Below are 27,109 nucleotides of genomic sequence, written 5' to 3'. Positions count from 1 at the left end.
TGGGATTTATTAGTCCCTATTGCAGAAATGAAGAACTGTAGTCACCTCTGTTAACTGTCTGGTCAATATCTATTTGTAAATATAGCAGAAAGATGTCTTTTCAGGTCTTCCCTTGGGGTCAAGTCCCACTCAATAGGATGATTATCTGGAAGACCCGGGCTCCATGTAGGGCTGGACTCCCGACCTCAATGGACACTACATTCTTAGAGTGAGTGGCCACCCACAGGATTGTAAAGTGACTATTTAGAGAAACCTCAGTATGGCTATTTTTGGGTGAGTTATAATATTTCTATTTGTACCTTGCCTGGCTAGCTAAGGGGGCCCACAGCCACAGCCCTGGACCCACAGCCATGGCCTTCATTGCCCTTTTCTTTCCCCACTGTTCAGTCACGCACAGAGTCCTTTTGTCCTGCCTCTCCAAAGAGTTCCTTAGGATGCTTTGCCTCACTCCTTACATATCTCCAGGTTCAAGCAATCATAGTTAGCTCAGCAGAATGTAGGTGTTTGAGAGAGAAAGTGTTGTGGTTAGGACTACTGAATTCATTCCCCTACACCTCTGTTAATACTGTGTGTGTGGCAGTTCATTGTTACTTCTTCCCCCATCTTAGTGTCTACAGACACCACCCTGTTGGTACTGGGATCAGGACTGGGACTCAACATATCAGTCAACAAGCATTTTTTAAGTGCCTGCTAAATACCAGAAGAGAGGAGGAATGACGTAAAACAGAGGTGTCAGATTGGGTCTGCTACACTCCCTAATGCAGTCAGAACCAGATTAATATATAATTGGGAAATATTTCACAATTTTTTTTAAAATATAGTAGAACAGAGATGATGTAAATTTGTGGTTTTCTAAGTCAATATGCAGCTTTCCAAGATCCCTCTCTATCTGAATGTGATAAATATGTATCTGCTGTAGTGGATAGAGTTGTTCAGGATTAAGTCCAACTCTTTGTGACTGCATTTGAGGTTTCCTTGGATAAGATACTGGAGTAGTTTGCCATTTCCTTCTCCAGTTTATTTTAGATGAGGAAACTGAGGCAAACAAGGTTAAGTGACTTGCTTAGGGTCACATAACTAGTAAATATCTGAGCCTGGGATTTGAACTCAGGTCTTCCTGACTCTAGGACCAACAGTCTTATCTATCCATTGAGCCACTTAGCTGTCCAGTGGGTAAAGAACCTTCCTCAAAGTCAGGAAGACCTGGGTTCAAGTCCTACCTCTGACTTATTGGCTGTGTGATCCTCAGCAAATTACTTAACCTCTCAGTGCTTCCAAACTACTCTTCTAAAAGTTCCATAGAAGATACTTCTTATTTGTAGAGAAGGTACTAACCTGTATTGGTGGAGGGCGTTTCCTCATTGTAGGAGTTTCCTATACTAATGAGATCACAAATCCCATCCCCAAGCTGTATCCACTGATATGTTTCTGATTCTGTCCTGGGCACTTAGGGATAAAGACAAAAATGAACTGGTCTCTGCCTAATATATTCTATTGGGAAGAGGTTTGATTTCTTCTTGATCTTCAACTGATTCCATTGGAGTCTCTGAAGGCGCCTGAGGACTAGAACTTCCTATTTCCTTTCTTCCAATATCTTTCAATAAAAAGATTTGTTAAGCTCCTACTGTGTTCCAGGTACTGTGCTAAGCTCTGAGAAGAAGGGGAAGAGAGATCTTTTCTAGAGTAAAAATACACAGCTGGAAGAAATGCTCCCACTTACAGACTGTGATCTTTATTGTGTCCTATCCTCTTCCTTTGCCTCCGTTTCCTTGGTAAAATAAGAGGACTGAATTAAGGTCCTTTCTGTCTCTAAAGTGGGGAATCAAGACATGTCTTCCCAACAATATATGCAAATAAACCATTCAGAGGGGAGTTTTGAAGTAGAAAAGTCAACCATATAGGAGACTGATTAATCAGTAACGTGAGTCCCCACAAGAATGAGTTGGGTCAGGAGAGATCTATCTTCCTTTAGAGACATGCTAGCTTATTGTGGTGTAAGTGTCCACTAAGCAGCTGCTGCCTGTTGGTCACAGGAAGGATGTGACCTTTGCCCATGCTCAGGCCTCTCTGTGGTTTCCCATCCCATGAGATAAGGCCACACACACAGACTTCACTTCTGTCTAGGCAAATTGGACCTCTGATCTGGGTTGAATAGAACTTATAGGATCTTTAGGGACCTTTGAGTCCCTAATTTTTTACAGAATTAGAAACTGAGGCAAGTTGACTTGAGCCCAGGTCTCTGACTCAGATCTGGTGTTCTTTCCATTTTACCACGTGCTAGCCTCCTCTGTGGCTCCTTGTCCCACCCAGCTTTCAAAACAGGCATCTCTGCTCTGGTCTAAAGTCACAGAACATCTGATCTGCCCAGAATCACAAGGCTGATAAGTGTCAAAGGGAATGCTCAAATCCAAGTCTTCTCATGCCAAGAGCAGTACTCTTTATACTACAATCCTCAGTTACTCACTGAGGTCTTTTTGGCAGCTGTATAAAAAAGGAGAATTTAGGGCAACTATGTGGTGCAGTGGACAAAGCCCTGGTCCTGCAGTCAAGAAAACCTGAGTTCAAATCCAGCCTCAGATGCTACCTGTGTGACTCTGGTTATGTGACTTTACCCTGACCACAAACCCCAAAGAAAAAAGGAGAATTGCAGTGAGAGGGCCTAAATTCAAATCCTGGTTCTGCTGCTTACTGTATCATTGGACAAATCATTTAACCTTTCCAAGCCTCGGTTTCCTCCTCTGTAAAATGAGTGGGTTGAAGTAGATGGCCTCTGAGATCCTTTCTGGCTCTAAATCTATGATCTCATGATTTCCTTTCATTCAATTCTACCACCATTTATTAAATGCTTATTGTGTGCAGTAAGGCAGAGAGAGAGAGAGAGAGAGAGAGAGAGAGAGAGAGGAGAACTATAGTATAGGATGGCATAACTATAGTGCAAGCCAGAATGGGGTGAGTATATGAGAGATATAAAAACCCAAATTGAGAGCAGAGGAGGGAGGGCTCTACTGGCTGGGAAGGCTCCCCGACTTCCTGAAGATATTGGCCCCTGAGTTGGGCTTTAAAAAGGGAACCAAAGGAGATACTTCAGATGGATCTAAGATCTTAGTTCTAAAAGATGGGATGTTTTTGGGTGGGGAATAAAAAAGACTTGTACAATTTCACTTAAATGTAGATTTTTAGGGAGGGAGGCTGTGAATGAGTGGGAGATAAGACTGGAAAAGCGGGAGGGGCCAGATCAGGGGTCTTGAATACCCAATTGAGGAATTTGGATTTTAACCTGTAGGCATTCAGGAATCACTGAAGATTTTTGAGTAGGATCTTAACTGGACTGATTCCTTCTTCAGAAATCAGTGTAGGATGGATTGAAGAGGGGGAGAAAATGGGCAGAGAAATATGAATTTCGAATCCGGAGGCCTAGATTTGAATCTTGGCTCTGATCCTCATGATTTGTGTGACCTTGGGTGAGTCATTTCACTTTGGACTTCAGTCTCTCATTTAATAAAGGAGTTTAGCTAAGTGGAACTACAAGGTCCAGACTTTCCAACTTTAAATCCTGTGATCCTATTAGAATGGAGGAGGAGAGAAGAGGGACTAGATGGAAGGAGACGTGTTTAAGACAGTTCCGTGGATTAACTACTTATACTTGGAGATCAAAGAGTAGTTGAACATAAGCACCTCTTTTTACACACGCACCGCCCTTCTCAGTTTACAAAGTACTTTCCCTGGTCTTGCCTCCGCCTTCACTTAAACCTGGAACAGGCACTTTCAGGTCCAGTTGGGGCTGTCTACCAAGCTGGGGCGCTGGGAAGTTCTGATGGCCCCCAGCCTTCCCGTGGGAATGTAGGAGGAATCTGACAAGTGTGTGTGGGGAGCCTGGCACATGTCCCACGAGAAGCCAAAATATGTCCCCTCCTCCACCCCAGTCTTTCCAACCTTGTGGGAAGTTAAGTGTTAGAAGGGACCTTAGACTATGATTTTCACGCCCGGACACGAGATAAGGGATATTGCTCTTTTTCTTTTCTTCTCTGAGCCTCAGTTTCCCCACAAACGAAATGACGGAGTTGAACTGGATGATTCTCTAGGGCTCTTCCAGCTCAGACCATCTCCGAGGCCCCAAGCTGCCGCCTGCCCCCGCGGGTCCGGGCATAAGTGACAGGAGCAGCTGCCCCCTCGTCTCCCCCGCCCCGCCTCCTCCTCCTCCCCTGACCCCGCCCCGGAGAGGCCCCTCTCTCAGCTCGGCCACCGCCCCGGCCCCACCCGACCCTTTTCACTGGGCTGTGGCTACCTCCCAGGAGAGCTTAGGGGGTGGGGGCACAAGTCGCCTAGTCGAGCACCGCGGGGCGGGGAAAAGCAGTCGCTAATCGGGACCGGTTAGACCGGTTGGATCCTCTGGGTAAAGTCTCTCATTGGACTACCTCCTGCCAGCTGACCGGCCAGGGGCCGGGAACCCGGGAAGGGGCCTCGGACCAGAGGCAGAGCCAGGATGGGGGGCGACCGGCAGCACTACTACGGCCAGCATGGTAGGTGGATAGCCCCCTTGGCCCTCCGCACCCCCAGCCTCTTCCTCTGCCCCGAAGGCAGCTGGCTGGGCTTGCCACAGATCCCCCAGTACTCTCCAGCGCCGCTGGGTCCAGGAATGCAGGACGGAATGTGCTGTGGGGTGCGCTAATCTCTGGGCTGCGCTGAACCCCCCTCTTCATCCTGTCCCCTTCCCACTGGCAACTCTCCCTGGTGTGTGTAAGGGCGGGGCGGGCCTGGAGATGCTCTGGGGCGTCTGAGCCCCTTGACTTAAGCCTAGCCTCGTGCTCTCTAGCAGCTCCCCCCTCTGGATCTCCAAATGCAGCGGGAGTCAGCACTGGGGCCAAGGCGCGGGGGCGGGTGATGGTGCTGCCTGTTTGAGCCCTTCTTGGCTCGCCTTGGTCCCTGCCTCCTCTTCTCCTACTGCTCCCCCGCCTATTTCTTTCCCTCCCCTCAGAAGTATAGCTAAGCGCATCGTGGAAGTGCTCATTGCAAGTCCAATATGGGCACCAGGGCCAGCAGACACTGGGTGGGTGGGTAGCGGGTCTGAATTGTTCTGGCTTTACATTCAGCCAGGCCCAGTGGAACCTCTCCTGGGCTGTGTTCCCCTCCCCTACTTCCTTGACTTGAGTAGCTCTGTGTGTGTGGGGGGGAATTGTGTTAATTAAGGTAATGTTAGTAATTAATGTCCTTTGAATCCCTAAGGGGGTTTGACAAGACGTTGGAGATCTGTGTATGGGAGACAGTGGAGCTTGTCATTCTGTATTGGCTGCCCCATGTTTATCAACCAGGCCCTCTGGGACACCCGCCCCCCCATTCCTCTTTCCATTTTTTAGGGAGTAACCCCAGCAATCTCACTGCTGAAAATTTTAAGGAGAAATCTTGGAGAAGGGATATCATTAGGATGCTGTTAGGAAGTTTTGGCCAGACAGTCCTGGTTCTGGGTCACTCAGGGCCAGAAGTGGGGAGGGGTTGAGGCCACTGGTTTCCCTGACTGGGCTTTGGGGTGTGTTTCTCAGGAACGCCTCAGAAATATGACCCAACATTCAAGGGCCCTATTTACAACAGGTGAGATTGGTTCTGATGGGGGGAGGGGAAGGATCTCCAGCTCCCTTCTGCTTAGCCTCTCCCTGCTCTTTAGTCCACCTGACTTCCAGCATCTGTCCATGATCTGTTCTCAATACCCTAGTTCCCTTGGGTCTTGCTTGGCTCTTCCCTACCTCAATTCTTTTCTCATCCAACAGCTTTTTATCCCCCTTTCCGGTCTATGGGCCCCATCCCTCTAGCATGCTGTGTTTTCTGTGTTTCCTAGCTCTCTTGCCTTATCCCTGACCATTATTTTTTTGGGGGTGTGGGGGGGAAGGTGAGGAGTTCTCTCAGGATTGTCTGGACCTGATTTCCTTTTCCTTTTCAGGGGTTGCACCGATGTTATCTGCTGCGTGGCCCTATTCATAGCCATCGTGGGGTATGTGGCAGTGGGTATTATAGGTACGTGGGGGAAGCCACAATCCAGGGCATGATTCTGCAGTTTTGTGTATTTGATTTTCTGAGGGGTAAAAATGATTCAACTCAGCAGACATTTAAGCACCTACTGTGTGCTTGTGAATCCCCTATGCTCAGTGCTGAGGAATATTAAAGGTGAAAAATTTGCAGGCAAATTACAGTTTAAAGAGACAGTTGTATAAAGATGTGAACTGGTCAGGCAAGCAGCATTTTTTAGGTGCCTCCTCTATGCCAGGCCCTGTACTAAGTGCAGATGCAAAGAAAGGCAAAAGACAGTTATTCTTAAGGGACTGCAGTGTACAGTACACGCACTGCTAGAGTGGGTATGTATGTATATGTATGTTGTTGTTCGGTCTTCCTTCTCAAAGAGGACCATGACATCAGGAAGGAGATGTCATGACTTGCAAGTGGATTGGATTGAAGTGAGGGAGGGCTGTGCAAAGTCAATAGCCTCCCTTTCTCCTCCAGAGCCATCTGGGTCCAGTGGCCAGATATAGATCAGGACAACTAGAGATGGCTCCCAAATGTATATTAAAGGCAAAAGGGGAGACTGAGTTAGATGACAGTGAGAACTGAGATTACTTGAATCTGAAGGGAACAGGAAAGACTTCACATTAGAGATGGCACCAGATTTGGGCCTTGAACAATAGGAAGGGTTTCAGGAGGCAGGGCTGAGGAAGGATACGGTAGGCATGAGGTCACTTGTGGAATGCACAGTGGGCAGTGTGGCTAATTAGAGAGAGAGAGAGAGAGAGAGAGATATGAGATGAGATGAGATTTCTAAAGTGCTTTGGGGTTCACTAAGTACTATGTTCGCATCAACCCTGAGAGGGAGGCAGTAGGAGACAGTGGTGAGATTGATGGCTTCCAAGTCAGAGGACCTTGGATTTGCATTTTGTTTTCTGTTCCTACCCATCCTGTATGTGACCAAGGCAAACCCCTTGGGAGGGGATTGGGCTACAAAATCTTAAATGGCTCTTCTAGCTTGAAATTCTATGATTCTATCCTCATTCAAGCTCTTTTAGCTTGAAATCTTGGGGATCCTGAGGCTAGAGAGAATAAGTCACTTAGCTTTTCTTTTTTAGGTCTTCCTCACCACCCTTCCCCTTAGTATAAAGGCCCAATAGACAGGTCCTGATTCCAAAGCCAGTGACTTGAGCCTTTGGGGTGGGGGGGGGCATGGTGGTGGTGTGACAGCTGGAGAGGGGTAGGGTATATTGAACTCAGTAGCTTTGACTTCTCTGCAGCCTGGACCCATGGAGACCCCCGAAAGGTGATTTATCCTACAGACAGCCGTGGACAGTTCTGTGGGCAGAAGGGGACACCTAATGAGTAAGTCTTATTCCCTATCCCGCCCCTGCCCCCCAATCCTGGCTCCTCATTTCCCCTGACTTTGGCCCCTAGGCCATTTCAACCTCTATCTTAGCAGGCTGGCCTATGGTGGGGGAGGGAAGTCCTGAGTTCTCTGCCATTTATGGGGGGGAGGGGAACCTATCACTGCACTAGGACTGATTCCCTCCCCCATCCCTTGCAATGCCTTCCAGGAACAAGCCTTTCTTGTTTTACTTCAACATTCTGAAGTGTGCTAGTCCCTTGGTGCTCCTCGAGTTTCAGTGCCCAACTCCACAGGTGACCCAAACACACCCCAGACTTGGGCCCCCCTTTTCTGGCCCTGTTTCTACTGGGGGGGGGGGGGGGGCGGCATGACAGGACCCAGAAGGAATCCCTGGGCCAGGTCAGCGGGTGGTGGCCACAGGGTCTGGTATGGGCTGGAGAGAAAATAGTACCTGGTCTTAATTCCATTTCTCCCCCCAGACCTGCGTGGAGAAGTGTCCTTCCCGATATCTTACCTATCTCCAAGCCTATACCCGCCCCCAGGATCTCGAGTATTATAAACAGTTCTGTGTTCCAGGCTTTGGCAAAGTCAAGAAGGTATTTGGGTCAGAGGGAGGTGAGAACCTACCAGGAAAGTAGCTTCATTGTCCAGGATGAGGGCAAAAGGGTCTGAGAGTCTGACCTGAGAGGCAGGGGATTGGAGTGGAAAAAGTACCTGGAATTGAGTCCCAGGTATGAATCCCAGGTCTATTTCTTACTAACCGTTGAGGCAAAAGAGCACTTACAGACTTTCAGTTCAAATCCAACCCATGATTTTTACTAGACTTGTGTGACCTTGGGCAAGTCATTTAAGTGTCTTGTGCCTCATACATTAAAAAAAAAATGAAAGAGTTGGACTATATGTCCTCTAAGGTCCCTTCCAGTTCTGTCTATGCTTCTTTTGACTCCAGTGAACTTGGCAGTTCACTTCCCTTCCATAGGCCTGAGTTCCTGTATCTGTAAAATGTATTCTGGGTGGGGGGGGAGGAGTCAGACTAAATAAATATGAGTAAGCCCAATCTGCATAGTGGGTGTTTGAGGTTAGCAAGTTTTCTTCACCCTGTACCTTATGATGTAGGTGATGTCAGTATTCTCATTTTTGTCTGTCTCTAGACCTTGTGACTTCTTTGGTGTCAGGAAACTGGGGAAATTCTCCTAATGTAGCTCATCCTTCCTTCTGCAATTTCTAGTCTTCGAGTGAAACCCTGGGGCACTGAGGTGAAGTGATAGTCTAGGGTCACCAGGCCACTTTCCTAACTTTGAAACTAAACTAGTTCCTAAAATAGAAAACCAGTTTCCATGCTGCCCATCATCTTCATTTTACAGATGAGGAAACAGAGACTCCTGAGGGGGTCAGTAATTTGCTCAGGCTTATACAACATAGTGAGGCCAGAATGTAAGTCTCAGGTCTAAAAGACCTGAGAGCTGCTGCATGCCCTTTCCTCTAAATGGCTTCTAAAGGGTCTTTCAGCTTTAAATGTTATTATTCTATGACCTGGTCCTTAGGGGCTGGCCTTGGGGGTTGAGAGAGGCTGAGGGGTGGGGCTGTGGGGGGGAATGGGACTCACTGGCAGCCTGGCTCCTCCCTTTTCATCTCCTCTCCCCATTTTCCCCCAGAATCCAGTCGAGGTTCTTAGGGATGGAGACTGCCCTGCGGTGCTCACACCCAGTAAACCTTGTGAGTATTGGAACTAGGGAAGGGACTGTGGAACTGTGCTTCTGAGTCAGAGGGGTCAGGGTGTAGACTCTGATCTCTGACTATCCTCTCCAACAGTGGCCCGTAGATGCCTCCCTGCCATTGAGACTCACAAAGGTGTGATCACTGTGGGCAATGAGACCACATTTGATGATGGCCATGGCCAGAAGAGAAACGTGTCGGAGCTGGTGGAGGGAGCCAAGTGAGGAAAGGGTGCCCTGAGCTTCTGGGGCCTTCTTTCTCTCTTCCCTAGGACTCAGTTTCCCCTCTTTCCTTCAGAGGGGAGGGAAGGGAGGGAAGGAGAGCTCCCTGGATCAGATCAGATTCACTCTCCCTGATTACCAGATCCTTTCTTAGGGTCTTTGGGAAGGGTTGGTGGGGCTGGACTGAGTTGACATCACCCTTCTCCAAAATATTGCCCTTCTTTTTTCCCCCTGACTTCTCCCTCCCAAACTACCCCAGGAAAGCAAATGTGGTGCTGGAGGCAAGGCAGCTGGCCATGCGTGTGTTTGAGGATTACACTGTATCCTGGTATTGGATTCTCATGTGAGTGGGCTCCAAGGCTGCCTATCCTCGTAGGGAAGCCTTGGGGAATTCTAGGGCAGTGACCATGGGGAGAGGGACTGTGAGGACCTGACTTCTCTCTGCCTTTTCTCTTATTGTCCCTGTGCTGCTCATTCCCTTGGAAGGAAAAGGTCCAGACCTGGGACTCAGCGTCTCTCCCTGTCTCCAGCTGTCTCTGTGGGGGAGGGGAGGCAGTTGGGAAGAGGGAATGATGGTCTGACCCACTCCTCCCCCCACTCCCCACAGTGGCCTGGTGATTGCTATGGCTCTTAGCCTCATCTTCATCGTCCTCCTTCGCTTCCTGGCTGGGATCATGATCTGGATTATGATAGTAATGGTCATCTTGGTGTTGGGCTATGGTGAGGACCCAGGACTTGGGGAGCATCTCTTCCACACATCTAGAGAGCTCTGACAGTTCCAGAACTGACTTCCACCCCAGAGACTCTCTGAAGTCCTCCAATCTTCCCTAAGACTCTCCAGTCCCTGCAATTCCCCCTCTCCTTCTGGACTCTGCTTCCTCTGTGGATTCTTCCCCCTCCCCCAAGAACCCCTAATATCTTCCAGCAGGCTCTATTTAGAAGATACTCCTGGTGAGGTGTCTACCCCTTGCTTACAGAATCCTTTAAGCTGGAGCTCAGGATCCCAGAATCTACCTTATTACCTCCTTCTCCCCCAGGAATCTTTCACTGCTACATGGAGTATGCCCGACTCCGAGGTGAAGCAGGCTCTGATGTCTCCATTGTCGACCTGGGCTTCCAGACTGACTTCCGGGTATATCTGCACCTGAGGCAGACTTGGCTGGCCTTCAGTGAGTGCACACATCTGGTTCCCCAGTCCCCAGTTCTTTGGCCCCACGCCCACTTACCCTAGATTTGCTCGTTGAGTTTTATTGTTAGGGGAATAGGGAACAAGCATTTTAGCACCTGCTTTGTGCTGGGCACTGTTTTTAAGTGCTTTACAAATATTATCTTGTGAAATAATACACTCTGGGAGGTTGGTGCTATTTTTATCCCCATTTTAGAGTTGAGGAGACTGAGGCAAATAGGGTAAGTGACTTGCCTAGGGTTATACCGCTAATAAGTGCCTGAGACTGGATTTGAATTCAGGTGTTCCTGGCTCCAGGCCCTGTTAGCAGAGCCCAGAGAGTCAGGACTGCTAAGATAGGGCCCTCCCACCCCCACCCCAAATACTCCATCTGCTCCACCATAGGCCTCTGAGTTAAAGAGGCCCTGGTTGCCCTTGCTTACTGTCTTTGTGACAATGGTCAAGTCCATCTCTCTGGGCTTCTATCTCCCCCCTCCCCCACCCCTCAATCTGAAAAGTGAAGGAGCTGGTCTTCCTTTTGGTGACATCTGAGTCCCTTCCAGTCCTCTCCTTATTCACTGGGATTCTATGCTCCTTCCCTCCTGTGGGGGATGGGGTGGGTGGGCTGGCTCACCCTCCTTCCTCCCCCTCCAAAGTGATCATCCTGTGTGTGCTGGAGCTCATTATAATCCTCCTGCTCATCTTCCTGAGAAAGCGTATCCTCATAGCCATTGCCCTCATCAAAGAGGCCAGCAGGTAAGGGAGCTGGTGGTGAATGGGGAACTGGGGCACTGCAGAGAAAGAAGCTGGGCAGGGCTGGAGGGGATTGGGGAGGGAGCTGGGTTGGAGAGGCTGGAGGGGATTGGGGAGGGAGCTGGGCAGTGGGGCTGGAGAGGGGACCAGGAGGAACAAGAGAGGTGCTGGGGGGAGGTAGGACTTGGGATAAGCTGAGGATACTCCACAACAAAGACATCTCTAACCTTAAACCCCCTTTTTTTTTTCCTTCCCCAGGGCTGTGGGCTATGTCATGACTTCCCTGCTCTACCCAATTTTTACCTTTTTCCTCCTCTGCCTCTGCATTGCCTACTGGGCCAGCACTGCCGTGTATCCGACTATTAACTCCCAGCCCTCCATTCTTCCCTGTGCCCACTTGTCCATTTTCCTACCTTCCGTTCCTTTCCCTTTCCTTGGGACCTTAGTGAAGGAAGGGGTCTGGAATCTTCCCTTAGCCATGATCCCTCCTCAGGAATGGGGTTGGGGTTTCTTTGAGCATGAGGGACTTGCCTCCCACCATGTACCTGTAGTTAAGAGCCCTTATCCAGCACCTAGCTTCCTGTCCACTTCCAATGAGGCAATCTACAAGGTCTTCAATGACACGCCCTGTGTAGCTGCTGGACAGACATGTAATCCAGAGGTGAGGGACCAGTAAACTCATGGTTGGGGGAAGGGAGCAGTCCTCCAGGGAGTCAGGAGCATCTGAGCTAATCCCTGTACCCCTTCCCAGTCTCCACCCTTTCCAATCTCCACACCAACCATCACCTCGTACCCATTCTGACCTTGCCCCCGCCCTTTACCCTGCAGACTTTCTCTACCTCAAACGTGACCCGATTGTGTCCTGATGCTCGATGCCAGTTTGCCTTCTATGGTGGAGAGACTGGCTATCACCGGGTACTGCTCGGTCTGCAGATCTACAATATCTTCATGTTCTTCTGGCTGGCAAACTTCGTACTGGCTTTGGGCCAGGTGACACTGGCTGGAGCCTTTGCTTCCTACTATTGGGCCATAAAAAAACCAGATGACCTTCCTGCCTTTCCCCTCTTCTCCTCCTTTGGCAGGGCGCTCAGGTGTGCAAGGGTTAGGGCTCGGACAGGCACCATGGGCACTGACCTCCTCCAGGGAATGGGGACTGGCCCTGAGTGGGAAACAGGCAGGGAAACCCATCACTACCCCCACTGACAATACAGAAACCCACCCAACACTCCCTTACTTTCCTCCTACCCTAGTCTGTCCTCTCCCAGGTTGTGTCCTGGGAAATGTCAAGGCCCACTTTGAAGGGAAAGAGCCCCATGCTCCCCTGCCTACCTTTGCCATCACAGCAGGGAGTAACTGCCACACCACCTGTCCCCTGCTCAGGTATCACACAGGCTCCTTGGCCTTCGGCTCCCTCCTTCTGGCCATCGTGCAGGTAATCCGTGTGATACTCGAGTACCTGGACCAGCGGCTCAAAGGTGAGGGGACTTGGGGGGCAGCAGCTTTGAGCTGGGGTTGGTCGGGTAAGGCCAGGTCTGGCAGCTGGTTCCCCCTGTGGTAAGGGTTGGGGGAGGAGTCAGGAAGTAGAAGGGGCCACTTCTCATGAATTTTTCTTTTCCCTCCCTTCCAGCTGCAGAGAACAGATTTGCCAAGTTCCTCATGACCTGTCTTAAGTGTTGTTTCTGGTGCCTGGAGAAATTCCTCAAATTCCTCAATAGGAATGCCTATATCATGGTGAGGATCCCAGGAAACCTTGGCATCCCTCACCAGGCTCCTTACCCGCATCCACCCATCTGATCTTGTTCTCCCACGTTCCCCTCCCAGCTACTCTTGTGTTGCTCCAAGTAACCCTAGAGACCCTGAACTCGGTATTTCCTTTTCCACTCCTGAGCCCTTCCTAGCTATCTCCTTCATCTACCCCAGTGGAAAAACATGCCGATCCTTTGAGGAAGTGTGTGTCTGTCCTGGTCCTGAGGCACCCTTCTCCTCACTGTATGCCCTTATATACTCACAGATTGCCATCTATGGTACCAACTTCTGTACATCTGCCAAGAATGCTTTCTTTTTGCTCATGCGGAACATTATTAGGTGAGAGCAGAAAATGTCCCATCCTGTCCTCCCTTCCTGTCTCCCTTAGTCCTCCCTCGCATTCCTTGGGTTCTCTTCCTTCCCCTTAGGCTGATTCTTCCCTTCTCTCCTGAATCCCAGGGTAGCAGTCTTGGACAAGGTCACTGATTTCCTTTTCCTCTTGGGGAAGCTTCTGGTGGTAGGGAGTGTTGGTAAGTCATGCCTGCCCTGCGCCAGTGCCTAGGGGAGAGCCCCAGCCTTCTCTGTCCTTGATTCTCCATCCTCCACAGTGAAGAGAGTAAAGTGTCCCTATGGCGGTAGGGGTTAGAGTGGATCTTCTGGTGTCAGTGAAGTGTAGCTTCACTTTGGCACCCTGGAGCCTGGGAGTGGGGAAGGCTCATGGGGTGAGTGGGTATTTTGGAAAGGTTATCTCTGAATTCGTTCTCCTAAACTGCCCTGCCCCCCGGCTTCCTTATTTCTCCAGGAATTCTGGCATTCTTCTTCTTCACCCACCGAATTAAGATTGTACAGGACACAGCACCTTCCCTCAACTATTACTGGGTTCCTATCCTGGTATGGACCTTCTTGACGCTTAGGGCTTGTGGGGTCCTCAGACCTTATAGGATCCTAGACAAGAGCTAGGAGGGAGCTTAGTGATCAACCCACTCATTTTACTAATGAGCACAGCGAAGCCCAGGAGAATTGAAAAGAACTGTCCAACACCACAAGGAACTGTCCAAGGTCACAAGTGTAGTCAACAATCAACAATTGATTAATATTGATTTATATGGAGAAAGGGATAGGGCCAGTATAACTCAGTGCCTTCTAGGTCAGATGTTTAGTGACCTAGATTAGCCTATATCACCCTCAGCACTGTGCTGGGGATAGGGTCAAGGACAAAGTGAGAAAGACCATGATTGCTTCCTTTGGGGAGTTCACTCATTGGGGAAGGTAGGACTCAAGAACACAAAAAAGTGGATGAATGGGTCAAGAACGTGTTGGGCTAGGTTCCAGTTGTGAATACATATATTCTAGACCTGGGAGACATCAATGACACAGCTTGCTCAGGGTCACAAATGGGATGGGACTTGAACTGAGAATATTCTTTTAGGAATTTGGGACCAATTGGTATAGGGGAGTTCCTAGGACAGGAAAGTCTCTCCACCAACAGTCTTAAAGAGTTGCCTAGAGTAAGGCTAGGTTAATTGACTTGCCCAGGTAGAATGTCTTAGAGGCAGGATTTAGTGTGGGGGGGGTCTTCTTGGCTTTGAGAAGCTCCCTCTCCACTTTGCCATGTTGCTTATCTTCTGTTTGGGACCATAAGATTGTGAAGCTAGATTGGGGTCTGGCTGGGACTTTCCATTTTGTGTAGGGCTAATGAATCTGGCTATAGTCCTTTAGGAATGAGGAGTCACTGAAGATTAGTGTGGAGAGGGCTGAGCAGAAGAGCTTATTTTAGGAAACTGAGTTTGGCAGCTTGTGTAGGGTGGAGTTGGGAAGATGGCTGTGGAGGAGGCCAGGGAACCAGGCATGTCTAGACTGGGTCAGGATCAGTGACTAGGGTTGTCTCCCCCCTCAACAGACAGTGATCGTCGGCTCCTACCTGATTGCTCACGGTTTCTTCAGTGTCTATGGGATGTGTGTGGACACTCTCTTCCTCTGTTTCTGTGAGTACCCAGAGGGCCTGGGGGACAGCTTTCCCATAGGGTCATGCTGCCCCAGTCTCTCCCTCTTATAAGGCCTGATTTTTGTGTGTGTGTGTTTTTTTCCCTCCACGAGGGAATACACAGGGACAAGACCCCAGCTCCCACCAGGAGCTCTGACACCTCTGTTCCCCACCTTTCCATCCTGCTTCCTTCTCCCCTACTTCACACTGATTCCCTGTTCCACTGCTGCCGCCCCCTATGCCCCTGTACTCCACACTGCAGAGTTCTGACCATCTTCTTGACCTGCCCAACTCCCCACTGGGGGGGCCACCCTGAGGGACTGAGTGCTTGGTGTTTCTGGCCTTGTTTGGGGAATCTGTAGCTGCCACTAACTGGTTTCTCCGTCTTTGTTTCTTTTCTCTCTCTCCTATGTCCCTGACCCTTCTCTGCTCCTCTGCTGCCTGGCTCCCCATGTCCCCTTTCTCTCCCTGCCTGTTCCCCTCCTTGCCCTACCCCCCAATTCCTGGGGGTTGGGGGGAGCTCAGGTGAGGACCTGGAGCGTAACGATGGCTCCCCCGAGCGTCCATACTTCATGTCCCCTGAGCTGAGAGACATCCTGCTGAAGGGGAATCCTGAGGCCGGGAAGAGTGAAGCCCAGGAGGAATAGGGTGTTCTTGGGTGTGGGGGTGTTCGGGGCCCCCCTGCCTCATGGGGTGCCAGGCAGATGTAATGTATCTGCAGACTGGGAATCAGGCAAGGCCCCAAGGCTACTTTTCTCCTTTGGGATGTGGTGGGGTGTGGACACCAGACATGAAGCCTCCTTGGCCAAAGGAAAGGAAGAAAGCTGGTTGTGTCTGTGTCTAAGCTCCCGGCCTGCTCCTTGACCCTCATCTCCCTCCTGCTGCCTCTCCCTCCTGCCCCCATCTCCTGAGGTCTGTGCCCTCTCATGAACCCTCCTCTCCTGGGCCCTCTCTCTGCAGTGGAGGACCTGGAGCGGAATGATGGCTCCGTGGAGCGGCCATACTTCATGTCTTCCAACCTGAAGAAGCTTTTAAACAAGACCAACAAGAAGCTAGCTGAAGCGTAGGCCTCCTCCCAGGCCTCAATGGAAGGGAGGGAGGAGGTGGTTTACATTAGGGTCAGTACATGCCCCCACTAACCTGCCAACCCATGAGATGGAGGCTAAACCCCACTCACTCTCCCTCGGGCTATCTGACAAGGGGGCCTCCCTATTGCACTATGGTTTACACTCTTAGGGTGGGGCAGCTAGTACACCAAGCCCCTCCCATCCTTGGGCCCCTTCTTAGTAGACTCATTGATCTAAGAGACTGCCAGTCACAGGCCCTCAGAGGCTCCCTTTTTTGTGGGGGAGGATGGAGAATTATTCTTGTGCTGAGAGATCTCCAAGAAAGATGTTCTCTCCACTCTTCTCTTGGTTCCCTGGTCAGGAAGGTTTTCTTCTTGTCATCCCTCTTGGCTCAGGGCCAGGCCCTTTTTCTCTGACCCCCTGAGAAGGGTTGAGGAGGCAGGATGAGCTGCCTGGATTCAGTTCTGTGATCCACTTGGCCCAAGACGCCAGTTTGCAAGAGTGGGTGGAGGGGAATGTTCATAACTTATTCTGCTGCTTTAAAGATGACTTTTTTAACCTACTCCTCTGGTCAATGTGTCCCTACCTGAAAAGTGTCTATTTTTATGACTCATTTCATACTTGTGAGAGATAAAAAATATCTCTTGAATTTTGCCTATGTATTCCTGTTCTCAGACTCAGAGGCTGAGGTTGGGTGTGGGGCATGGATGGACCTGTCAGAGGGCATGTGCGTGTGCATGTGCAAGAGAGAGAGAGAAAATTATCCCTCCCTCGCACCTGTACATCTGGTTTGCAGGGAGACCGTGATTGGTGGGATGGAAGACCCTTTGTTTTCCCATCAGGGAGGTGAGGGCCTGGTGCAGTGAGGTGGAGATAGGAAATGTTAGGCTGGGGAGAAGGATGAAAAGTAATATCCTTTTAATGGAAATTTGATGGAAGGGCTGGGAAAGTTCTCCTCCCTCTTCATTGCGGTGACTGGGATCCCAAGGGCATTCTCTTCATTTGAAAGGAGGAAGATTGGCAAAGAAAAATAACCAGGAGGTACAGGGCAAATAAGCCTTTTATCTGTTTTCTTAGGCCCTAGAGCCAGGCTTAGCTAATCAGACTTGCTTTGTTTCATTTGCTTATGTGGATGTAGGCTTTACTGAGCCTAGTATTTTAATATTCTGAAATCCTATCCAGTAAGCTTTATTTCATTTTCCCAAAGAGGGAGTATTTCCCAGCCTTGGGGCCTCCCACATCCTGTGCCTGCTCCAAGACTCCTGTTCTTCCCTGGGCCCAAATTGTCTGTGCTCCCTGATTCTCGACTCCCTATGTCTAACTGCATTCCAACCATTAATAAAAGTGCCTATTTGTACCAGGAGCTCAGGCCCTGTGGTGCTTTGTTCTAAACAGCTGGGAGGAAGAGGGAACCTGCCTCCAGTTTCTGGGTACCAGTGTCCCAGATCAACCCCAGGTTTGTATGAGCTGAGCCTGAGAGACAGAATTTCTGAGGCAGGAGGCTTGTCCTGCTTTTTACAGGCTCAGGTTTCTCTCCAAGGAATTGGGAACAATTGTCTCTTGTCAACTTTGAGTCCCACATCCAGAAGAAAATACTATGGGCCAGCCTCACACTCCAATGCAAACTGAGCCTAGCCAGTTTGTGTAATGCCTCATGTTGGGCAGTAAGAGAGAGACAAGGTGAGTTTATAATTGGGTGAGGGTACACATATGCAAGTGCTTGATGTCCCCTGTTAGATTTTAATTCCTCACCTGGATTGACCACCATCTGATTAGCCAGCCACTAGGTGATTTGTTTCCTTTTCCAGTGTGAGTCATGAAATAACTGGAGAATTTGCTTTAAAACCAGGAAACCTTGGGTTCAAGATTTCTCTCCATTAAGTACTGACTGAACCTCTTACTGCCTTAGGCCACTCTTAAATGGTAAGAGAAGGTGTGTGATAGTTTCCTCAAAGGAGTCCCTTAGGCAGATGAAATTGCAGGTCCAGACTAAAAAACAAAGTTTGACCTAACTATACACGCACAGGAAAAACCAAATGGAGAATACTGGTAGTCTAGGTTATGGAATACTGTTAAATGGATAACTCATAGAGCTGGTCTGTCAACAGAAGTGTATCCTAAATGGGCAGAGGATGGACAACTGGACCTAAAATTCAATGGGACGCTTGATGGCATTTAGAAAATTGCATGTTGCTTGTTAAAAATGAACAAATCTCCCACCTCTACCTTAATACATTAGGAAAATAAAAAAAGTTGTTGTACTAGTCAAGCAAAACAAAACCTGACATTGATCATGCCCAGAAATCCAATGTGTTAGAGCTGCCCCAAGTCCTTCACCTCTCCGAAGGTGGATAGCATGCTTTATCATGAGTCCCGGAATCATGGTTGATCACTCACTGAACAATGCTCTTAAGTCTTTCAAAGTTTTTCTACACAGGGTTTGTTATATAAATTTTCCTCTTGCTCCCTTCACTCGGCATCAGTTCATACAAGTCTCCCAAGGTCTCTCTGAAAACCTGTCCTTCATTTGCTGTTGCACGATAGTGTTCCTTGGCATTCATAGACCATAATCTATTCCGCCATCCCCTCAAAACCAGTTCTTTTACAGTTCTTTGCTGCCAGGAAGAGCTACTATAAATAGCTGCAGTGCTTTTAATGAGTCTAAGCTTAACCCTAAAATGACCCATATTTTTGGACAATAGTATTCTCAGAACTCCTGATTCTTAGTAATAGAAGGCCAAGGTCTTCAAAGGACTAAGTTACAATCACTCATAGGAAAATGAAGAGGAACATGGTGGGCCTGAGGTGGCCATAAGTAAAGTATTATCAAGGATGAACTATGCAGAAGGGATTTAATGGATGGCATTGAAGAGATGTATGGCAGGAAGAGGAAGTGGGCTGGTCATGAAGGAAAAGCCTGGGATAGCATACCCAACTGCCAGCTTGAATGCTCTTGAAGTATCCATACAACAGCAAAAAAACTCCCAGAGTGCTGTGTGGATCCCCCAAGGAGAACTTGCAAGAGGATGTAGACCTGGGGTCAGGAACCTGAGGCCTTCTAGGTCCTCAGGTGTGGCCTTTTGACTGAGTACAAATTTACAGAACAAATCCTTTTATTAAGGGGAATTCTGTAAAGTTTGGATTCAGTCAAAGGGCTGCACTTGAGGACCTAGAGGGCTACGTGTAGCTTCGAGCCTGCAGGTTCCCCACCCTTGATGTAAACAATCTGCACTGAGTGCACACTGGAGAGACCGTATGTTTATGAGATAATTGTTCATTATTATCTGTCAGTAAAGGTTTATTTGTTTTATTCTAACCAGGCACAATTGAGCAATGTGGATACAAGGGAAGGCAAAAATGAGGTCCCCCAAGGAGCCCACGTTCTAACAGGGAGACAATATAGCAGATACGTACATGCAAAAAGTATTGTTAATGGGGGGAGGGTGGGAGTCCTTGGGAAGGAATGGGACGGGCCTCCAGGTTCAGTAAGATTTGGGCTGAATTCTGCAGGAAGCCAGAGAAGGCATTCCATCCATGAGGGACTGTCAGGAAAGGGGTATGGAATCGGGAGATGGGAATGTCTTGTGCAAGGAATAGCAGAGCTGCCCACTGTCACTGGCTCTTTGAGTATATGGAAAGGAGGAAAATCTAAGATTGAAAGAGTAGGAAGGAGTGTAAAGGGCTTTAAATGCCAAACAGGACTTTCTATCTGGTTCTGGAGGTATTAGGGAGCCATTGGAATTTACTGAGTAGGGTGGGTGAGATGGCTGGTCAGATCTGTGATCTAGGAAATCATTTTGGATGCTAAGTGGAGGATAGCTTATGATGAGAGGTATGAATCATGGAATTCCTGGTGAGAGTGGAGGAGGGCCTAGTGTGGGGTATTTACTGCATGAATGACAAAGGGGATGCATGTGGGAGATGGTATGAAGGTAGAAAGTGACAGTCTATACAACAGATTGGTTATGTGGGATGAAGAGGGAGGAGTCCAGAATGACACAGGTGACTGTGAGGGTAGTATCTTTGACAATCATAGGAAGGTTAGGAAGGATTTGGGAGGAAAGAGAATAAGTTTGTTTTGTTTGTTTTGGATGTGCTGAGTTTGAGGTGCCTATGGGACATCTGGTCTGAGAGGTCCAAGTTACTGATGGGGGAGCTGGAGTTCAGGAGAAAGACCAGGAGGGAGAAGGACTTGGGACAATGTCCGGGGGACACTCATGGTTAAGGGACATGTCCTAGATGAAGATCCAGCAAAGAGGATTTTGAAAGAGCATTCAGAATGGTAGAAGAACTTGGAGAGAATTGTCACAAAAACTAGAGAGAATATCAAAGAGGATATGATGTTCACCAGTGTCACCTGCTGGGTAGTGCAGTGCAGTAGCACTAAGCCTAACTTCAGGAAGACCTGAGTTCAAATCTAGCTCTAGATACTTCCTAGCTGTGTGACCCCAGGCCAGTCACTTAACCTGTTTGCCTCAGTTTCCTCATTTGTATAAAATGGGGATAATAATAGCATCTACCTCCCAGGGTTATTATGGGTATCAAATAAGATAATATTTGTAAAGCATTATATAGATGCCAGCTACTAAAGGCTGAAAAAAGGTCAAGCAGGATGAGGATTGTACCTTTGGAGATGTTTCATGTGAAAGTCAGACTGCAGAAGTTTTGCAAGTGGCCAAGAGTAGAGGAAGTGGCCTCTAGTATAGTTTTCTCAAGTAATTTAGAAAGAAAGGAAGGAGAAATATCAGATGATAGTTAGCAGGGACAGTCAGATCAAAAAGTTTTAAGGATGGGAAAAACAGGAGGGGATTTGTAGCAGGGAAGGAGCCAGTGGATAGGAAGAAACTGAAGTTTAGAGAGTAGAGATAATGGTGGAGATATCTGCTAGAGAAAATGGGAATGGAAAGATTTAAGGGTGCACATATAGGAGTGGCTTTGGCAAGAAGGGGCATCTCTATCAGAGACAGGTGTGATGGAGGGAAACAGTGGAGGAAAATGTCAGTGATATGAGATGAGGGGGGAAGGGAAAAAAGTTTTTTAGGGGAATGAAGTGGAAAATAAGGAACCAGTTGAGAGGATGAGAAAAGGAGGTACCATGAGAGGTCTGCAAAGTAATTTGGAGGACAACTGGAACAGCTGCTGGAGTGGGCTGGTGAATTGATTAGGAAGGTGTGTAGAAGGATTGCCTTGCTGCAGTAAGGACCCAGCTAAGATCATGTAACATATATTTGTGATGGACCCACTCAGCAGGGTTTCATGATTGTTCAGTGGTATTTGCGTCTGAGTGAAGGAGTTTAGTGAAGTGGGTGGACTGACTGGATCCACAGGGTTTTGTGCCTTTCTCCAACTATGTTCAGTGGCCTTTGAATCAGAATGAAGAATGGTGGGAATGATCCAGGGGTTTGTCAAGGTGCAACTGACCATAGGACAAGGAATACAAGAGTATATTGGATAGTGTAAAGTTTAACTGGTTCATCAAGGTGATCAAGAAGAGAGGAGCCAATGTAGAGGTGATTGTCTGGGAAAGAACTGAAGGGTGGGCAGTATGGAGGTCTTGCAGGGGTTAGGGGTTCTATTGCATAAAGAGTGATGGAATGATAAAGGATTTTAAGATAGAGGAATTTCAAAGTCTGTCAAGATGGAAGCAGAATTACTGTGGGTGATAAGACCAGACTATGTTTATTAGAGCTGGATTGGAAGAATAGATCATGGAAATAAGTAAATTGAGGAACTATGAAATTAGATATTTGAGGGAGCCTCACTACGTATGTTGAAATTTGATTGTATAAAAAGAATAATGGCAGAGAGGAAAGCTGTGAGCCAGGCAATAAACTCATTGTCCTGGATACCCGTAGTTTATAACTGATAAGGTGCTTTTGTCACAACAACTACCTGGACTAGGTAGGACATGAACTTTTTTTTTTTTTTAACAGAGGTACAAACCAGGGGTTGTCAGAGTTCAAGGGCTAAAAGGGATACCTATTGGCTGGGCACAAGGAAAGCTTTTAGGAAGTGGCACTGTAAATGACTCCATCACTGGTGGTAACTAGGACCCCTTTATGAAGATGATTTGTCAAGACCTGAATTCTCTCCTGACCTCCAGTTTTGAATCTTCAACTGCCTATTGAACATCTTAAACGCAACATGTCTAAAATTGAACAAATTAGTTTTCACCCCAAACTGTTTTCTCTTCCAAACTCCCCTAATAATGTGGATGACATCCTCCCAGATACAAAACCTAGCTGTCCTCCTTGAGCCTCAGTTCTCTTTCATTCCTCATAACCATCCTATTGGCAAATCCCATCAATTCTACTGACACCACATTTCCATGAGCACTTCCTTTCCCTGCCTCTGACACTGCCAACTACGGTGGTATATAGACCCTTATTACCTCACATCTAGACTACTGAAATAGCCTTCTGGTTGGTATCCCTAATCTATTCCACACTTGAATGCTATGGTGACCTTCCTAAATCCCAGGATTGACAGATCATGTGAATCTCCTACTCAACAAATTCCATTGGTTCCCTATTGCTCCCTGGATCAGATATAAAAAAAAAAATCGTTTGGCTTTAAAGCTCTTCATAACCTGGCTCCTTCCTCCAGTGTATTTTGTAATATACTGGTATGTACATATTTGCATGTTGTATCCCCCATTATAATGTGAGCTCCTTGAAGGCGAGGACTGTTCTTGCTTTCCTTAGTACTGTCAGAATTGTTTTGATATTAGATATGACAAATAATATACATGGAGCCCTTAGGTTTGCAAAGTGACTTACATGCTGCCAACATTTAGCAGTGCTTGGTACAAGGTAAACACTTGAAAAGCTTGTTGACTGACAAGGCTCCTGAAATCCTGTCACAAACACTGGTGGAAGCTAAAGGTCATCACCACTGTCCCCTGCCCTCCTAGATTGCAAGACTAAGCCTGAAGATTTTTGGAAGCTCATTGATGCCCCCTGGTGGCAATCAGTTTTATTCAGATATCAACTATGATTCGTGTTTCCCTTTTGTGCTCAGGGTAATCCTTTTAATGGGTTCTTAAAAAGGTATAACTTCAAAACAAGACCCTTTTCTTTCATCTTCCTCCTCGTTCCCAACTTTCAGCACCAACCTAAGCTCCCATAAGTGTAGGTATTTGGTCAGAGGCTGTCTGGGCTGGAAAAAAATCAACTCAGTTCTTTACCAACTTACTTTGAATGTTTCTACCTTTCCTTTCTAATTAAAACATCCTTGGAGAGCTATCTTGTTTTTTTTCTGCCTCTAATCACCTTTCTTCCCTGAGTTCCCCAATATTTGTCTTTGACCTGTGGTGTTACTCAATTTTCCCTAACTGAATGAAAATACTATGTGCAAAACACACTGGAAACTAGTCTTTGCCTTCAAGGAGTTTACATTCTAACAGAAGACAGAGATTTTTAGCTCCAAGATATATGGAAAGATCCTGTGGTCCTTAGGGTTACAGTGGTCAAGGTGATGGTAACAGATGTCTTTAATATCATTCCCATTACTAAAACCAGATGTTTCTGACGCTGGAACTCTCTTTTTGGGTCTTCAACAACTTTGACTGATGATGGGGAGAGCCAAGAGCTGCATTACCAGGTTTCATTTCTACAAAAGTTGTTTGGTCTGACTGGCTTCAAGGGTTAAGAGGTTTGGAAGGGCTATACAAGTTTCTGTCTCCCATCCCCATGGCTCTTTGGCTTATCTGCCTTTTGGTGGCCATTGGCCAACAGTTAGCGTTGGGACTGGCAATGGCAAGCTCCTTGCTCACAAAGGTTTCCCCCTTTGGGCTCTCTCTACTATGGTTGGAGGGGAGGTGGTTTGATCTAATTGGCACATGCTGCCTCTTGCCTCTCCCTCAAGGTGTCTTGCTCCTTTAGGCAGGTCAGCTTGCCTTGTTGAAAAGCAGGCAAATAAATGTAGGGAATGGAAAGAACCTCCCCGGTGATTTTACAATATGGAGACCATAGAGTTGAGAGGAGAGACATGTTGAAGTGGCAAGAGAACTGGTCTTGGAAATTCAAAAGATCCTTTCGTTATTGTGGCCATGGGAAAATCTGCTTTACTTTTCTGAGTCTCAGTTTCCTTCTCTGTAAAATAGGGATCATCTCTATAGTACCTACCTTCCAGGTTATTATGAAGATCAAATGAGATAATGTATGTAGTTAGTAAGGTATATAAATGGCAGTTATTATTAAGAAGAACTGGAAGGGACCTTGGAAGCCCTCTATCCCATTCCTTTGTTTAACAGATGAAGTTACTGAAGCAGAAAGGTTTTTAACAAATATCACCCCAGTATTAAGAAGCAGAGCCAGTGGGACCCAGAGCTAGGCAATGACTCCACTAGTCCATTCTAGCCCAAAGCATCCACATTCTTCCAGTCTTGATCCTGGATCTCCTTAGATTCTCAGCATGCATGCAGGGGGGGAACCAAAGGACTAGTAAGGGGGCTGTTCTCCCAGAACAGATAATGCAGTGCAGCACATGTGCACATTAGGACAAACTGTTTGGGAATTCCTAGGCATCATTTTGGAAATGCATAAACTATCTCGGTGAGAACTCTCAACTGTCCTTATAGGTTTTACAAAGAGCACTAAAGGCTGTTACAGGTCTCAGACCTGCAAATGGAAAATATTACCAAGTAAGAAGTAAGAAACAGGGCCAAGGTAGAGATTATTTTATAAAGAAATTAAACCATTCTCTCTGCTCCAAGGTGTGGAATATAGGAAATGAGATGGCAACCCTCTCCCACACTAGAAAATAACAAAGGTTTACCGTGCACATCTAAGACACATTTTCAAATTCCACGGTTTTAGCTATGGATGAAAGAAACACAAAATTGTGGTTTTTGTTTTTCATTAATAATTTACTGAGATAGGAAATGCCTCTGTGACTTCAGTAGATGAAAAGAAAAAAATGGAAAAGATCTAGGCTGAGTTCATTGAAGAATATCCTTTTCTAGATACAGAAACAACTATGAACATCATGGATTTGGACTAGAAAATGTTAAGGTCCTCTTAACTCTAAATGCTTGCAGCTGTCTGCAATTGTTAACACAAATTTAATGGCAAATCACAGTTAATGAAAGGCAAGTGTTTTGGCAAATTGCTGCTCTAGTACTTAATCTTGTGTTTGGAAAAACAGAGTCCCTCCAGTGTACTATGTAGGGCATCCTAATAAAAGTTTTTCTATGAAAGTGACCCTTTCCTCCATGCCTTCTCTTCTCAGAGTTGCCTTCCATTTACTCAGAACTTATCTCTGCGTTGTAGACTGGTCTCCCCCATTAGAAGATGATCTCTTTGGAGGCTGGCATTTTCTTTTGAGTCCCTGGCACATAATGATCAAGTAATCAATGCTTAACTTGCCTTAAATGTAAATAGAAAAAAAGGGTGAGGGAGAAACCTATCTGGGGGCATGGGGAGGGGAGGTACTGGATTAGTATGGTAGCCTTAGGACAATTTCCACTTTTCCCCCCAACACCTCAAAGTATCAAAACAAAGTATCTTATATCCTAAACCTGTCTTTCCACCTTAACCATTTTATTTATGGGTAACACCACAGAACATTACAGTTGGAAGGAGCCTTTGAGCAGGATTTAGGAGCTCTTAAGAGAAAAAAAAATCTGGATCAATCAGTGCACAGAACTGATAAGAGATGGGTGGGATTGTCAAGCAGTAAGGAGTGAGAGGTTAATTCAGGGCACGCACCCTTAATCAGATAAATTTTGTACTTTAGCTACAGAAGAGAAAAAAAGATGGGGATTGCTAGGTCAGGAAGGGCAATGGATTCTACAGTAATGGCCAAAAAAACCCTAAAAAACTGTAGATTATAGTCAAGGGAAATCAGTGTAGGGTAAAAGTACTAGGAAAATGCGGCTAAGTCAAAGGCATCAGAAGGTTGACAGGAGCATGAAACGTAGTTTAAGTGGGAGACAAGGCTTCCAGTCCCCTCACCCTGGGGGTCAGTTGGACAAGCCTTGGGCTCGTGTACAGGGTAATTAGCAAACACGATGGCTGGCCATGCGATTGCACACAGTCTGCTCCAGCGAAGTTCGAGTCCCCGCGAGGGCTCCCTCTACCAAACCACATCGGCCCCAGCCCTGCAGTTTACCTTCCGGAAGCTTAGGGTCCCACAGCCCGCTGGTCAGGGCCAAATCTCAACCTGGGGACTACAGGCCGCGAGGCTGGCTCTCCCCCCAATCCAAGATGCCTCCATCTCCATTTCAAAGAGAAGTGAAGTGGCCCACGCCACGGAGCCAGCGAGAGTCACAGGCCGAATCTGGAGGCCTCGGCGTCCTCTGCCCAGCCCCCGCGGCTCGTCTCCCTCTTTCCTCCTCTCCCTCCTCGGCCAGGGTTCCTCACCCAGTTCCGAAGGAGCAGGTTTGCAGTCCCAGGAGTCGTTTGCCACCCTTGCTCGGCTGCTTCCTGGCTCTCTGGCCCTCTGTTTCCTCACCCAGGTAAGGCAGGAGGTGCATGCGACGGTCGCTCAGGTAGCTGACCGGTCCCTTCCGTCTCAGCAGCCGCCGCAGCGCCGGGAGCTAGGCACTGAAGCTTAAAAGCGGTGGCGGAGTCCCAGGGACCGCCCCTCACGCGCCTGCGCCGCTAGGAATCCAGAAGGCCGGCCCCCTCGAACTTATGCCCCTTGTCACGTGACTACGGTAGCTCCCGGCAACCAGTCCAATACAAGGTAGAGAGAAAACGCACCACGAACATGTGACCAGGAACGCCCGGGACGCCACAGGCTCTAGCCACGGTCACGTGCCACGGACTACCTTCTCCCCTCCTCTCCCCCCGGCCCCCGCTCCCGCTCCCGCCCTCACCTCTACGAAGGGTCCCCGGCCGGCGGAGGAGCCTGCGCGGAAAAAAGCGAAGAGAAAAGGGGGCGGGGCGCCATCGGTCACGTGTCCTCATCTTTCCGGCGCGCGCTCCCGCCCGCCTGCCCGCCCGCTCGCCCCCGGTCCCGGCTCCTCCTCCTCCTCTCGCCATTGCAGTCGGACGAGCAGCCCAGCGCACCGCGTGGTTGGGGGACCCGGGGGCTGTCGCTGGAGGAGGCAGCGGCGGCGGCGGCTGCTGCTGCTGGCGAGGGGGTGCCGACAAG

The 27,109-nt window shown here is 48.1% G+C and overlaps 2 protein-coding genes and 1 long non-coding RNA gene across 10 annotated transcripts in view; 2 read left to right on the top strand and 1 right to left on the bottom strand.

The window, feature by feature from the left end:
- Window positions 1-17,372, top strand: part of SLC44A2 (solute carrier family 44 member 2 (CTL2 blood group)) — a 25,221-nt gene extending 7,849 nt beyond the window's left edge. For 2 of the 6 annotated variants that reach the window (XM_072602393.1, XM_072602391.1), the window contains exons 2-22: window positions 5,538-5,586; window positions 5,933-6,006; window positions 7,269-7,353; window positions 7,566-7,650; window positions 7,837-7,953; window positions 9,013-9,073; window positions 9,170-9,293; window positions 9,554-9,637; window positions 9,902-10,014; window positions 10,332-10,463; window positions 11,116-11,215; window positions 11,471-11,563; window positions 11,789-11,873; window positions 12,041-12,303; window positions 12,593-12,687; window positions 12,840-12,943; window positions 13,224-13,297; window positions 13,418-13,488; window positions 13,761-13,849; window positions 14,859-14,943; window positions 15,903-17,372. In XM_072602393.1, the coding sequence (XP_072458494.1) occupies window positions 5,538-5,586; window positions 5,933-6,006; window positions 7,269-7,353; window positions 7,566-7,650; window positions 7,837-7,953; window positions 9,013-9,073; window positions 9,170-9,293; window positions 9,554-9,637; window positions 9,902-10,014; window positions 10,332-10,463; window positions 11,116-11,215; window positions 11,471-11,563; window positions 11,789-11,873; window positions 12,041-12,303; window positions 12,593-12,687; window positions 12,840-12,943; window positions 13,224-13,297; window positions 13,418-13,488; window positions 13,761-13,849; window positions 14,859-14,943; window positions 15,903-16,009 (2,090 nt within the window). In that variant the 3' untranslated portion in view covers window positions 16,010-17,372. The other 4 variants (XM_072602390.1, XM_072602388.1, XM_072602389.1 and 1 more) reach the window with 3 other exon arrangements.
- LOC140500105 (uncharacterized) lies at window positions 16,950-26,922 on the bottom strand. Its single transcript, XR_011965617.1, has 2 exons — window positions 26,832-26,922; window positions 16,950-26,664 (listed from the first exon to the last, which is right to left on the bottom strand). It is a non-coding gene; the product is annotated as an uncharacterized lncRNA (long non-coding RNA).
- The window catches only part of ILF3 (interleukin enhancer binding factor 3), a 33,097-nt gene continuing 32,612 nt past the window's right edge, over window positions 26,625-27,109 (top strand). For all 3 annotated transcript variants that reach the window (XM_072602386.1, XM_072602384.1, XM_072602387.1), the window contains exon 1: window positions 26,625-27,109. The gene's annotated coding sequence lies outside the window, so the exon portion shown is untranslated.

The sequence above is a fragment of the Notamacropus eugenii genome, chromosome 4, assembly GCF_028372415.1.
Source record: "Notamacropus eugenii isolate mMacEug1 chromosome 4, mMacEug1.pri_v2, whole genome shotgun sequence".
Lineage (NCBI taxonomy): Eukaryota > Metazoa > Chordata > Mammalia > Diprotodontia > Macropodidae > Notamacropus > Notamacropus eugenii.
The sequence above is the reverse complement of the archived record's forward strand: the minus strand, read 5'-3'. Positions and strand labels throughout refer to the sequence as shown.